Below are 16,189 nucleotides of genomic sequence, written 5' to 3' on the forward strand. Positions count from 1 at the left end.
CATTTGCCTTGGGCATTTGGGGGCGGCTTTTTTTGCCGCCCCCTGGAAAATGCCGCCCAAGGCAAATGCCTTGTTTGCCTCGCGGCTAATACGCCCCTGGACTTAGAGTGTTTTTTTATAACAGTTGCAGGAGAGGAATCAATTGGGAGCTATCAACAGTTTAAACTGAAACACTTTCATGAAGAAGTGAGCTTTTAATGATTTTTTGAAAGTGTGAAGACTTGATGAGCATCTAACAGAGAAGGGATTTGAGTTCCACAGGAATGGTGCAGCCCTAGAGAAGTCTTGAAGGCGAGCATCAGAGGAGAGAGTACAAAAAAAAAGGATAGACATAGGTCTTCGGCCTAGATGGGACATACTTGTGTACTAGGGAGGATAGATAGGTTGGATCATATGCATAATTGTTCATATGTCATAGCACTTAGTCATACCTGATTTAGTAAAATCTCAGTGCAGTTTTGGAGTTACTGCAGGTACATCAAACGTGAATATATATGTATTTATTCATTATCTGTGCAAATTTGTATCAATACTCTACCTATATAATGCATTAAAAATAAATGACATGGTTTCAACTACAATTATTTACTTTTTACTAAAAAAAAAATGTAAAAATCACTTCCAAATACCAAAATTTGAAATTTAGCAGCAACATCACCTTTAATGATCCAGAATTTAAAAGATTAATGAAGCATTGTTTGCTCATTTAAAAAAAAAAAAATGTAATTTATGAATCTCTTTTCAGAAATATTGAGAGATAAAGGATACTATATAATTTCTAACAACTCCCCATTTTTCTGTAAAGGATATGACAAAAAATATGAAAAATAAAAACTTGTGTACTTTGGCACAATTGCAATACTTTAGGTATCCAACATTAGCCATGGATATGCTGTGTACACACATAGTTACATAGTTACATAGGCTGAAAAGAGACATGTGTCCATCAAGTTCAACCTTCCTCACATTTGTTTTTTGTGGTGGATCCAAGAGAAGGCAAAAAAAAACCCTGTTTAAAGCATGTGATGGACCGCCTGGCACCCCAACCGGGTACCTCCATCAATCGCTGCTTCCTAGTACTTGCGAGCACCATAAGCACTGTACTGGAACACCATAACCACCGTAGACTCCACAAATCACCGCAGCTTGGTTGGGGTCTCGCCGTTCTCCACCCACCCTGGATTCAAGACCAGGATCCAGCTTCCAGTGGGTGAATATGGTTCTCCAATCCCCTAAACATGAGCCAAGACTTCATGAAGGGGTTAATGAATCTCAATTTAATGGGAGCCACACTATGACAATCCCCATGCAAGGGGTATGCCCACGTGGACCTTGTTGGGGACTCCAACACAAAGACACAGACCAAAAAGAACAGTGATTAAATGCCCTACACTCCCATAAGAAACATACAATCCCTCCTCCCTGCTTGGGAGATAATTGGATCAGTAACTGTACTGATTCTAATCCAATTATCTCCAAGCACAGTAAGAACATACTGTTTTAAAACCCCCCTAAAATTACTCTAAAAATACATAAAACCCCACAACTGCACGAGCATAGCCTGTTTAAAGTATTTTAGCCAGGTCTATTGCAGGGGTCATAGTCACAGGGTAGGAGGCTGGCAAACAGGCGCCTCCAAAAACTCGTGGCAAACTCACAGGAAAAGGGGAGTTTGTCACAAAGCACTTCCAATTTTGCAGCAAACTAGGAAAAAAAAATCCTTCTTGACCCCAGAATGGCAGTCAGATTAATCCTTGGATCAAGGATTTGCCCTACATTGAATAATTATATCCTTGAATATTCTGTTTTTGCAAGTATGCATGTAGTTGCTATTTAAACATCTGTACAGACTGTGATAAAACCACTTCATCAGGCAGAGAATTCCATATCCTTATTGTTCTTACGGTAAAAAAAAAACCTTTCCTTTGCTTTAGACTAAATCTTCTTTCTTCCAGTCTAAACACATGACCTTGTGTCCTATGTAAAGTCCGGTTAGTGAACAGATTTCCACACAATGGTTTGCATTGGTCCTGGATATATTTGTATACTGTTATCATATACCCTCAGAGACCACGTTTTTCTAAACTAAAGAGGTTTAAATTTGTTAACCTGTCTTCATAGCTACAATGTTCCATTACTTTTATTTAATTTTGTAGCTCACCTTTGCACTCTTTCTAGTGCCATAATATCCTTCTTTAGAACAAGTGCCCGAAATTGCACAGCATATTCAAGATATTATTTTGTGTGTGTGTGTGTACGAAATATGCATTTGATATTTCAAAATGTACTCTTAGTAAAGCATATAATAAAAACCCTGGTACTATATGAGTTCAAGTTGCATTAATTTGTTTCCTTGTTTGGTAATTTAGTGCAACGCTGGAGTCTGACAATACAGAACAGCAGGTACATTGACATGCCTGAGATGATGAAAGGCTGATTTTATAATAATCTAATCAGAGAGAAAAAATATGTTCTCCACCCCTTTTGAAAGCTAGGCGTTCCTATTGATTATTAACTTAAGTTTCGCTTATGTGCAGTTTATAAAAAAAAAATATTTCTTTTTATAATCAGAGGGAGCGTTGCAAATGTCCTGGTTTTAGAAGATCAATGTATTTCAGGAAACGCCGGATATTTAGATACTATGTATCTATCTTGGGTATTTCTGTTCTGTGTACACTAGCTTTCATAAAGAATTCTTTTCTGGAGTGTGTTTTAGATCCAGACATGGACATCTCTGCACAGAGCACAGCCTGCCTACAGCAACGTTATAGTTTTCTTGAATTACCTCCACGTAATCGAATAAACTGCTCCAGAATTATCAGAGGGGATAGGGACAGCATAGACCAAGCAGTTATTGATAGAATAACAGTGAAGAATAAACTAACTCCCATGAACGAAAGCCAATATTTGAACCTAACCAGAGACTGCAAGTTCTACAAGAATACTAGAAAATTCATTACCTTTCCACTGAGCAGAGCTGAAGAACACTTCCCCATTGCTTATTCCATGGTGGTCCATGACCAGATTGAGATGTTTGAGCGCCTCCTGAGAGCCATCTACACCCCTCAGAACATCTACTGTGTTCACGTGGATGCAAAATCCCAAGATATCTTTAAAGAAACAGTAAGAGCTATGGCGAATTGCTTCGATAACGTGTTTGTGGCTTCCAAGCTGGAGAAGGTGGTCTACGCCTCATGGTCCAGAGTTCAAGCTGACCTCAACTGCATGGAAGATCTTCTCCGGAGCAAGGTTCAGTGGAGGTATCTCCTCAACACCTGTGGAACTGACTTCCCACTGAAGACCAATGCCGAGATGGTGAAAATCCTTAAGATGTTAAACGGAAAGAACAGCATGGAAACTGAAGAAACTCCAAACCATAAAATGAGACGCTGGAAATTCCATTTTGAAACAGATGATCATATACATATGACTGATACAGAGAAGAGTCCACCCCCTGGCAACGTTCGAATGTTCTCTGGGAATGCTTACATTGTGGTCTCAAGAGACTTTGTGAGGTCCTTGTTTGAAGATCCTCTGCTGAAAGAGTTCGTAGAATGGGAGAAGGACACCTACAGTCCAGATGAACACATGTGGGCTACATTGAACAGAATGGCACGTGTGCCAGGTTCCTTACCATCCCACAAAAAGCATGACATATCCGATTTAACTGCCATAGCCAGGCTTGTGAAATGGCAAGGGCACGCTGGAAATGTCGATGAAGGGGCACCATATGCTGACTGCACAGGAGAATATCGACGGACTGTCTGCATTTATGGAGTTGGGGATCTGCAGTGGATTCTGCAACAGCATCATCTGTTTGGCAACAAATTTGATTCCTCGGTAGATAACAATGCTTTGCAGTGTATGGAACAATACATCAGGCACAAAACCCTGTATGGTACAGAACTGTGATAAGAGGTGGGGACATTTGCTTAAAGTGCAAAATAGGATCTATATAAATTATTATATATTTATGTAACTGCTAAATTAATGGAAATGTGTAGATACTGTTTGTGTTTTAAAATGTGGGTATTTTTTTTATTTATTTTACTGATTATCAAGAAAACGTGTATTTGTTATAATACCTAATATATTTTAATATTTTTAAATAAAATATGCATTGATGTGAATGCATTGATATCTTAAAGAAGGATATAGAAGATTATTCCAAATCCACCTGTGAGATTATTCTCTGAACTAGTTACATAACATGTCTGGGAAAATACAGGTGAAACAGGATTACACCTTTTGTTTTGTGACTATTTAGAGATAAGATTTATTTATTTATTCTCGATGTGTGCCAGACACTAGATTTCTTAACAAATTATGTATAATACAATTTTAGAACAAAACAGATCCTGATTCTACTTAAATGAGTTTGATTTTGTTACTTGGAGTGTGAAAAAACAGTCAGATTCTTTATATAATTTCCCTGTTCCTATTCTGTTATTGCCACTAAATGGCAGCTTTCAAATGGCAAAAATATATGTATCCTATTTCCTGCAGAAATTACAGAAATAGTGTTATTTTGATTACCATAATATAAGTTGCATAAATATGGCATAATAAACACATCATAAACACACTGCATTTTCCAAAAGCTTGATGGGTCTTGCAAACCTTTATCACATGTGAACACCAAAGGGGCCAAGGGCATTTGCATGTGCGCATAAGTGTCTTGAATGGGTTAAAAGGAACACTTCAAGCTCCATAACCACTACAGTGTGTTGTAGTGGTTATGGTGCCAGGAATACCCTGGTACCTCCCCATTGTAAGGAGTTAAACAGTTTGAGAAAAGTTTGACTTCTTAGCTTGGGTTCTTCGGTTACCACTCCCTGCCTCCTACATATCAGAGCCAGAGCCAGAAACTCCAACATTGGAACTTCTGTTAGCTCTTCTGTGCTAAACCTTGCAGTGCAGGGTTTAGCTCAGACAAGACAGCTTCTGGATATATGGCTGAGGTAGTGGAGGTAGGGAGTTGTGCCTGCAAAGCCTAGCTCCATGTGTCTCACTCCCCCTCAGCACTTACATGTGTTTCATTTCCCTCAAAGCCCATGCATGTGTATCATATCCACCCCCAAAGTGCCTCTATATGTCTCACATCCTCCCCCCAAAGTCCCTCCATGTTTCTAATTTCTTACCCCCAAAGACCCTCCATGTGCTCATTTCCTCCCCCCAAAGTCCCTCCATGTGCTCATTTCCTCCCCCCAAAGTCCCTCCGTGTGCTCATTTCCTTCCCCCCAAAGCTCCTCTATGTGTCTCATTTCCTACCCCCAGCCCCTTAATGTGTCCCATTCTGTTCCCCAAGCCCGTTCATGTGCCCCATTCCCTTCAAAGCTCCTCCCTGTGTCTCATTTCATCCCCCCAAAGCCTCTCCATGTGTCTCATTTCCATCCCCCAAAGCCCCTCCGTGTGCCTAATATCCCTACAAAGACCCTCCATGAGTCCAATTTCCTCCCCCTTAAAGCCCCTCTATATGTCTCATTACCTACCCCCAAAGCTCCTCCATTTCCTCCAACCAGGCCTCTCTGTATGTCATGTCCCCTCCTCCCCCTAACTACTTCACGTGTCCCATTCCTTCCCCCCAAAGCCCCTCCATATGTCTAATTTCCTACCCCCAAAGCTCCTCCACTTGTCTCATTTCCTCCCTCAAAGAGGTGTATGTGTGTATAACGTTGTTTGAATGTTGGGATGTATGCACATATACAAATACACAGTCACAGATACTCATACCCACTGCCACACTGCCACACTCACAGTTACATATATATATATATATATATATATATATATATATATATATATATACTGACATAGGCAAACATACACCCTGACACACATACACAAACTTACAGACACACATACACTGTTACACACACAGGTACATACATATAATAACATGGAAACCCACACATATACTGATAATGATACATATACATGCTGACACACTCAGAGATACACGCATACTGACACAAAAACACATACATACTGACTGACACAGATTTACATATACTAAAACAGATGCACATACACTCCGACACACACACACACACAAACAAACAAACTTACAGACACACATACACTGTTACACACACAGGTACATACATATAATGACATAGAAATACACACATACACACTGACACAGATACACACACACTCTCACAGATACACACACAAGTCAGTATGTCTATATTTTTAGCCACGCTCCTGTTTCCATACCTTTTAGGTGCAGAAGGGTGGCTTCCCAAGGGTCCAATGAGATTGCTGGCTGGCTGAGGCTGGTGATTCTGTGCTTCCTTTCTCTCCCCCCTGTTGTGCCTAATCATTAAATTCATGAAGCACCAATATCCAAAAAGTAATAATCAATACCTAATAAGGTTTATAGCGATATTGGCAGGCACACAACCCAGTTCGGATAGAGTATATTGAGTTATAGGAAAGAGAAATCCCACAAAGACCAAGTTGAATATAAGAATTCACATTACACTTTATTATCCACAAAGGGATTTAAGCAAAGTAAGTTTTACTCTCATTTAAGTAGTTGCATGCATTTACTTCAAACAGCTTAGTATCTAGATATATCAGCTTAAGTATACATCACCATTAGAGAAGCTTGGTTGTCTCCTTGCCACACATGACTGGGGAGAACTCAGGCAGTCACTCGGAGAGACCCTCTCTTCTGGGAACAGCAGAAACCAGTAACACGCGTCCGCATTACAGGTGGGTAGTTCTCCAAGTGAGCGCAAGATTCCCTTAGTCTTATATACCTGTCTTCAAGGACAGACAGTAGTTCCTTATCAGTGCAGCCCAGCAAAAGACCTTGATACAAGCAGCTGGATGGACCTGGCAGTTGGCCAGACTGTTCAGGACCACCAGAACGTATGCCAAGTCTGTTCAAGAGATGGCAACATAAGTTTTTGATGGCAACAGAAGTTTCTCAAACTGCTGAAGTGCTGTGTCAGCTTATAGTGCTGTGTCAGCTTAGTAAACAGGTGTAGTGCTGTGTCAACTCTTAATAGCTGTGGCATAAGGCCTTCAAGCCTGCATCTAGTAATATGTGCTATGTGTGCTTATATGCTTACCGGTGCCATCTTAAATATCTATAAATGTTTGAGTTGCTCAATAGTGACCAATCAATCATACTTAATTAATATGAAATATTATTATTACACCCCCTCCTCTCTGCGTCCTCCCATTCCTCCCCTTTTGGCTCTTTCTGATAGCTCACCATGTAAGTCCCTCCCAATATGTAGATGGTCCTAATAACCCATGTTCATTATTATTGAATAGAGGAGTTAGTATGTGTTATTCCGGGAACCTTAATAATGATTTAATTTATCTTTATTATTAGACATGTATTCAATTCCTGCAGAATGCAGTGTCATGCTGCTATCTACTTCAAAACTGGAAGGGCTATGTTAATGATACCTAGCATTGGCACACCTGTTAGGAGTGGGGATAAGTGATTTTAAAAAAATCAAAAAAATCCGATGTGCTATGGCACTGATTCATACAGTCTTTATTTACCCATTACTTATGTTTGGTTTATTTTTCCAGACCACAACGTGTTTAATTACTGTGTGTTGGTTCTCAGCTATGCAATGATTCATACATTCTCTATTTTCATATTATTTACATTTGTTTTATTTTATCAGCCCACAGGTAAAATGTCATAATGAGTAATATACAGTAGGTCAATCCTGGCAATTTCAACATCTGCAGTATTTCTTACAGCTAATTACAACATAAAATCCCTAAGCAGAACTAAAAAAATAGTGATTTGTTTTCAGCAAAGAGACAATCCCTGTAGTCTCTGACTTGTAACCACAGCCTTTTTTGTCAAAAGGCAGTTTTTACATTTGTTTATAAGAACTCCTCCAGTAACTGTTATTTAGACATACTGTGGGGGAGCCTGCATATGTTTATGGACTACTGGAACAGGACTCAGTTATACTATTTCATCAAAAGACTATTTCACTCGCTTGGTTCTCCTTTACCTACCTTCCCATATATTCCATCTGAGCGCTCCCTCTTCTTGATTGGTAGCAGTATCTTTCCAAGTCGTAACAGCCGTGATGCCTCCAGCGGGCCCTAGCCCTGATCTGCTAGAACCCAGGCCCGGCATTATCGCCACCATCTGTCCGGTCAAGTTTACAACCCGTTTTACCTCCTTTTACACTTAAGAGATCACTATTTGGAGGGGAGGTAGAGAGGGACATTACCAACAATCGCTACCCAAGAGCCAAGGGAACCCCCATTTCCAAGACAGCAGGAGCCCCTGTTCAAAGACCGGAACTTAGCAATGACCAGTCTGGAACTCCACTCTGGATCAAGATGAGACCAACGCCCAGTCAGAGCTAATAATCCTCAGGCTTAACACCTCCAATCCGGATAATATTTGGACAGTACACTTGGGGAATCGAGACCTGTTCAGGGATGTGTAATTCAGGATGTGTGTGCCCTGCCAGCAAGCCACCCGACACCTTCGGCATGCTGACCGCAGAATATCCAGCGCCACCTGCGTGGAACTGTTTTTGGCTAGAACCTTAGTAACAGCTGGTCCAAACTTTAATTTCAGTTTCTACTCGATCTGCATGGATCAGGGCGCTATTTTACCCAGATTGGGGACGCCAGTATGGACTCTCTGGGGTGAGTGGGGGTGATGATTTGATGAGTGGGGGGATTCTACATTGTTGGTTGTTATTTTGGGATATTTTGTGTTAAGCATCTCTGTGCCTGGGAGATAATTAAATTAAGCGGTGGATGTTGCGATCTTCTAACTGTCAGACACAGAGGCACCAGGGCGGTATCACCTAAAGCTGTGTTGGAGACCGCATGCAGGGGGTCTGTGTGTATAAACGCCCATTGTTTTCAATACAGGTTGTTGTTCTTCCTAGGTATCATGTATGTAACATCTGGTGTATCACCTCCATATGTATCACTAGGTATCATCTGGTGTTTGGGGAAATTGGGCTATAAACACTGTAAGCAGCTCTACTTCCATGTGAGAAATTTATGAGAAGCTTGTAAACCAGAAAAAAACAGTTATAACAATGACATATATATATATATATATATACAGCTTGAGAATGTAGCCATATTAGTCCAGTGATGAAGATGTAAAACCAGATAAAATTTGTATCTTGTAATAACTTTTTCTTTGGACTAACAGAATTTTGTAATGACAAGCTTTCGGGAGAACCTCCCTTTCTCATGTCTGAAGCATTTCTGAGCAAGACAACACATAGAATTCAAAGTTGAGTTGTGATACAGTGGTTAAAGCGACATGAGTGCAGATAAGACACAGGTTTGTTAGAAAATAGACACAATTCTTGCAGAGGGTCATAAATATCTTTCTGAAGAGCAGAGTGAGGGGGGAGAGGGAGAAATAAAAACCAAGCAGACAATGCAGAAGATGGTACACTTTATACATACACACACACATTGTGATGGAACGCTGGCACTCCGACTGACTACCTCTGCCAATCGATGCTCCTAGTGCTCGCTGAGGACTCCAAGCACTCCAACCGACACCATCAGCACTGCAGACCCAACTTCCAGCGATACAGCTGCGCCGGGGTCTCGCCGTCTCCACCCACCCTGGATCCACGTTGTCCCTGGGACAACGCCCTGCTGGAGAACAATGGTATAGGTATTAGAGGGGGAGGGGAAGAGACACATGCTCCCATGGAATCAAAGGGCAGAAACAGTCTTTTAAAAGCCAACAAGCCCAAATAGTCTTTTTAACTGGCAAAGTCTCCCAGGGACCATAGTCACATGGCAGGAGGCTGGCAATTAGTCCTCTCCAGGCACAAGTGGCGAAGGGCACTTCGTCACACACATAAATATGTATATGCAAACGCATAAACAATAAACTTAGCGCGTTTCGCGTTCTGAAGAAGCCTAAGTCCGGGCGAAACGCATTAAGTTTAGTCAGAGAGTGATTGGCAGCTTGTTGTTGTCTTATATGAAAATGTAACTAATTTTGGAACACTAAAGACACAGCTTAAACCAATTCCTCTCCACCTGTTCCTGGTGCACACTTGAGTCCTGCTTATATCCTTTGGTCGGGATCATACCACCAAAAAAATTCAACACCAGAGCAAGTCCTTGCTCTGGAAACAGTAAGTAGGATTCTTACTTCTTTATCTTACCCTATCGGTTTGTACATACTACACTATTGGATTTTGTTTTCTGCTTTTGTTTTATATACATATACGGCTGAGGAGATTTGGACATCTTATCTTATCCCAGTATATATATCCCAAGACGGGGATTGTACCGTCCAGGCGCTATATGGCAGAGCTCTTTGTAGCTCTGCAAAGTGTGAGTTAGCACTTTTACTGGCTCTCCTCTTACTATATATGTAATACTATTAATTGACATTCTGCACTATTATCGTTTTGTATTTCATTCTTTTTAAGGGTATATGTACCATCATATTATTGGAAAACACTGTATGTATTTACATTTACTGCACTCCGTACACTTTAAATACGCTTGTGGCGCGGTATACCACTTTTGTTTTTGCACATATATAAGCATACATGCATAAGAGTATGGGAAAGCATTACTACACATAGTACTTCGTATATTGATAGAATAAACATATTGGAATGTGTTTTAAAGTGTTGATACATATGACAGAACAGTAAGATAATGTGGGGGAGTGTTCATGTAAAGTGTTGGTAGTGGACCGGAAACCCAAATCTATATTTAGTCCTCTATTCTTGCTGTTAAACAATTTGATCATTCTGGTTTCAAAAGTTTTTCTTTCTTGGGTATTTTTAAAACCCCCTTTCAGTACTTACATTTTTAGGTCCTTTATTGAGTCGCCAGGCTGGGTAAAGCGGTGTCCCACAGGAGTGCAGTATGATCTTTCTTTGTGGTGTTTAATGGAGTGTCTGTGCATATTCATTCCACCATTTAATTGCTGGGTGGTTTTCCCAATGTAGCATCTGAGGTGACATTAGGTGCATTAAATCAAGTATACCACATTGCTGGATGTGCAGGAGTATGATCCTTTAATGCTGTAGGTAGTGATGTCCCGAACGGTTCGCTGGCGAATGGTTCCTGGCGAACATAGGATGTTCGCGTTCGCCACGGATGGCGAACATATGCGATGTTCGGTCTGCCCCCTATTCGTCATCATTGAGTAAACTTTGACCCTGTACCTCACAGTCAGCAGGCACATTCCAGCCAATCAGCAGCAGACCCTCCCTCCCAGACCCTCCCACCTCCTAGACAGCATACAATTTAGATTAATTCTGAAGCTGCATTCATTTTTTTTTATTTTTTTTTGTGTGTGTTTGTCTTTATTATACATTATCCTCCATAGCCAGTGACCTGTGTTTATTATACATTATCCCCCATAGCCAGTAACCTGTGTTTATTATACATTATCCCCCCCATAGCCAGTAACCTGTGTTTATTATACATTATCCCCCCATAGCCAGTAACCTGTGTTTATTATACATTTTCCCCCATAGCCAGTAAATTGTGTTTATTATACATTATCCTCCCATAGCCAGTAACCTGTGTTTATTATACATTATCCTCCCCATAGCCAGTAACCTGTGTTTATTATACATTTTCCCCCATAGCCAGTAATCTGTGTTTATTATACATTATCCTCCCATAGCCAGTAACCTGTGTTTATTATACATTATCCCCCCCATAGCCAGTAACCTGTGCTTAGTATACATTATCCCCCATAGCCAGTAACCTGTGCTCATTATACATTATCCTCCCATAGCCAGTAACCTGTGTTTATTATACATTACCCCTCCCATAGCCAGTAACCTGTGCTTATTATACATTATCCCCCCTCCCCCCCCCCCATAGCCAGTAACCTGTGTTTATTATACATTATCCCCCATAGTCATGTATCGTTGGACCTAGGCAGCATGATGTCTTAGGCCGGCCCAGAGAGTGAGTGAGTGAGTGAGTGAATAATATAATATATATGTTCAGAAACATATTAGTAATATATGTAAATCGGGTTCATGCAAAGAGGGTGAAAAGGTATTAAAGAAAAACGCACTGATTGCATCAAATTTACAAAGCCAAACTTTTAAAAGCTTTCCACATTTCTTTCTCGGGATGAGGAATATATCGGTTGTAGTCTGAGGATTTCCATCTGCCCAATCTTTTAATAATATGCACTGGAGTGTCAGTGTTGAAGGAGACCGAAGCTGCCCCTATTCTAAATGAAACGCCCGAGACATGGATACAACCCAATCTTAGGAGTAGTGTTCTGATGTAGAACATGAATTTAGCCGTAGTCAGAGGGATACAGTGAGAGTAGTGGTGAAATGTGTGTGGCATGACTGAGTGTGGGTAAGTAAGAGTCAAGTATTTTAACTGGGCACTAGTTCTAGGTGGGATAAAGTGGTATAGCGGATGGATGAGTAGTTTGGTTCGTTTTAGAGGTTTGTAGAGAAAGTATATAGTGATCATGATTTTTAGCGATATCCAATATTTTTAAGGTGGTCTGAAACAAACATAAAATGCTATATAAAATTTGTGGGAATATCGAATAGTCGTGTACAGTAAATCAGAGAGGGCTCAAAATATCGATCCATCGATCGGTAACCTGGATGAAGTAGGGGGTCTATCTGTTTTATTAAATACGCGGTAATATGCTTTTAATGGGATAGGACGTTAGGAAAGGTGTGTGATTGGGATAAATGGTTGTGGCTGTATTTATCTTATCCTGGGACCGACCTGGCTCCTAAGCTTGAGCCGCGCGTGGCTGGATCACTCCTGCCTCCACACAAGCCGCATGCGGCTTGATCTCATCTTCTGACTTCGCCACGTGCACTGACCGCAGTGATCGGTCACGTGGCCCGCCTGGCACTAGGAGCACGACTCGAGTCACAAGCTCGCTCTTAAAGGGGCAGTGGGAGCCAAAAGTTGATTCAGGCTCCCATTGGCCCACGTCATTCCAGCAGCCCCACACACGAACATTTTGGGGGCACAATAGCTTGCATTTAAAAAAAAACAAAAACTTTTTTGACTGTAATATAATAGCAGTCAGTTTCCTTCACACGTGTGCATTTCAAGGCCTGCCAGGGCACAGTGTCACACCAGTGCAACTCATATCTGGTGTAACAGTAGTGTACATGAAAAAAAAAAACTAGAAATTTGACTGTGAAATAATAGCAGTCAGTTTCCTTCACACGTGTGCATTTCAAGGCCTGCCAGGGCACGGTGTCACACCAGTGCAACTCATATCTGGTGTAACAGTAGTGTACATTTAAAAAAAAAATACAGGGGGCTTGTTGTCACCTTTCGGGGACCCTTGGTGTTGTACGTGGCTGGGTGGAGGAAGAGACCTTCAATGACATCAGTGAGGACAAGGAACGGGACATGGCTAGCTTGGTATCCAACCTTGTGCAAATGGGGAGTTTGCGGTTGTGCAAATGGATTGTTTGCGGTTGTTTGCGGTTGTTTGCGGTGCGTTAAACGGGGTGTTTGGTCTGTCACTGTAAAGCGGGCGTAACCCTTACACTACCTGATCGATACAACATCATACCTGATGTTTTAAAGCACGTTATTCCAAACAATTTAGGAATGTTAGGTGATTTATGCCCTTTATGGATTAAATCCAGACTCTCATCAACTATGTAATTTTCAATGGGAGTTTTGCTATGGATCCCCCTCCGGCATTCCACAGTCCAGGTATTAATCCCCTTGAAACAACTTTTCCATCACTATTGTGGCCAGAAAGAGTCCCTGTGGGCTTTAAAATTCGCCTGCCTATTGAAGTCTATGGCGGTTCGCCCGTTCGCCGCTCGCGAACGGAAAATTTTATGTTCGCGACATCACTAGCTGTAGGTTTTATTGTAGGTTTTATTGTAGGTTTTATTGTTGTGTGTGGCTGTGTGTGGCTGTGTTGTCTGTGCATAAGTGCTGACACAGTTTGCAGTGAGGTTTTTTGCATTGACTGGTCCCATTTTCTTTATTCTTTATTAGACATTTTCTTTATTCTGCTTTTGCACATTGAAACTTGCCAGATTGGTTTCCTGGGTCTGAGACCTTATGGCAGCCAAGTAATGAAAATTACCCCCATTATGGCATGCCATTTGCAAATGTTGACAACCCAGGGTCAAGTCTTTTTTAGTAGCCACTTAGTCACAAAGCCTGGCCAAAGTTAGCGTTCATGTTTGTTTTTTGCATTTCTCACAAATAAACTGCCAATTCACGGATTACATCATCTGCATTGTACATTTTACTACTCTAGAATTCTCATATTTGTGTTAAGTAATGTCTCATGAGTACAACAGTACTGTCAGGATTACTAGTTGATCCAGCACATTGAACTGTATCACACCTAGGACTAAAAGGTAACGTCTTACCAGGCCTTAGAAAGGCCGGACTTAACATACCAGAGAATAGTCAGAATATTTGCCAAGGTCAGGGACACAGAATGAGACACAATGATGAGGGAAAGCCAAAAGTCAGGGATACCAGAATATAGGAATGTCAAACGAAGCCAAAGTAAATAACCAGAAATAAACGCTCAGGAACACACTCTCGGACAACCACTAAGTGAAACCCTGACAGGGCAATGAGGAGAAGTAAAAATGCATTTAAATAAGCCTTTTACAATTCTGATTGGCTGAAATCAGTCCAAGAACGTTCGGCAGGCCCATACCCGCTCCCATCAACCAAATACTGCAAGGAACCACGAGAAAACCTGGAACCGATTATGTATGAGACTTCATACTCCTCCTGTCCAGAAACAACCAAACGGGGAGGTGGAACACTTGGGACAGTATACCTATTGCAAATAAGTCATTTGAGCAAAGAAACATGAAATGTATTAGGAATACGTAAGGAGGCAGGGAGAGCCAGAGAATATGAAACAGGATTAATTCTACGAAGGATATGAAACAGACCAAGGAATCTGGGAGCAAACTTCATGCTAGGAACTTTCAGTTTAATGTTGTGCGATGATAACCACACCCTCTCACCCCCTTTGTAAACAGGGTTTGCACCCCTCAGTTTATCAGCATGAAATTTGAAACGATCAGTCGCAGTTTTGAGAGTGGAGTGAACTTTGGTTAGAAGCAAGGTGATCATCCAAAGCAGGGATAGCTGTGTCAGAGAAAACAGCCGGCAGAACAGTAGGATGACCACTATTATTAACAGAAAATGGACTATGATCAGAAGAGTCATGGTTAGCATTGTTCCTAGCAAACTCGGCCCAGGGTAGTAATACGGACCAATTATCTTGAGTGCTATTAACAAAACAATTCCAGTTACTGGTTAGCCCTCTCAGTCGTGCCATTGGTTTGGGGATGGTAAGAGGAAGAACATGACAATTCAATGCCCAACTGTTTATTGAAAGCCCTCCAAAACTGAGACACAAACTGAGAACCTCTGTCAGATACAATATTGTGAGGAATGTCATGTAGCCGGACAATTTCTCTTAAAAAAATAAGAACCAGATTTTGAGAGGATGGCAATTTTTTGAGTGGAACAAAATGAGCCATCTTGGAAAAGCGGCTAACCACCATAAGGATGGTGGTATAACCTTTAGATCTAGGACATTCTATGATAAAATCCATGGACAAATGGGACCACAAAACACTAGGTATGTGGAAGTAGATGAAACAATCCACATGGAGGCTTATGAGGTATCTTAGAAACAGCACAAACAGAACAAGCCTGCACATATTCTTTAACACCTTTCCTGAGAGAATACCACCAAAATGATCTCATGATTGCAGATATGGATTTATTAATGCCTGGGTGTCCAGCAGTCATGTTGTTGTGGAACACCCTCATGACATTCTCTCTTTCAACCAATGAAACAAATAATTTATCTAGTGGTTTATTGCATGGTGCCTGAGACTGAGCCTCCGTGATAGCGCCAAGCAGAGGAGATGACAAGGAAAGAACAGTGGAAGTGATGATTAGACATGTGCATTCTTTTTTGAACGAAAGCGTTTTCGGCCAAAATTCCTGTGGTTTTCGTATTCGTCGGCAGAAACATAAATGAAAGAGCAACATACGATAATGGAAACGAAAGGAAAGTGGAAATGCCGAATTATTACCTTTTCGTTTCAATTTTCGTTTCCATTAGCGTGCGCAAAAAACCCAAACAAAAAAAACCAAGGAGGGAGCCGGCATCTCTACCAGCTCCCTCCTTGTAAAAAAATTATTACTATCCCCCCTTCCT

At 41.1% G+C, this 16,189-nt stretch overlaps 1 protein-coding gene across 1 annotated transcript; it reads left to right on the plus strand.

Moving 5' to 3' along the window:
• Positions 1-2,578: 2,578 nt before the first annotated feature.
• Positions 2,579-4,038, plus strand: LOC134601245 (beta-1,3-galactosyl-O-glycosyl-glycoprotein beta-1,6-N-acetylglucosaminyltransferase 3-like). Its single transcript, XM_063445713.1, has one exon. The coding sequence runs from the start codon at positions 2,608-2,610 to the stop codon at positions 3,910-3,912; it is 1,305 nt and encodes a 434-aa protein (XP_063301783.1). The 5' UTR covers positions 2,579-2,607; the 3' UTR covers positions 3,913-4,038.
• The last annotated feature ends 12,151 nt before the right edge of the window (positions 4,039-16,189 follow it).

Source organism: Pelobates fuscus, chromosome 3 (assembly GCF_036172605.1).
Source record: "Pelobates fuscus isolate aPelFus1 chromosome 3, aPelFus1.pri, whole genome shotgun sequence".
Lineage (NCBI taxonomy): Eukaryota > Metazoa > Chordata > Amphibia > Anura > Pelobatidae > Pelobates > Pelobates fuscus.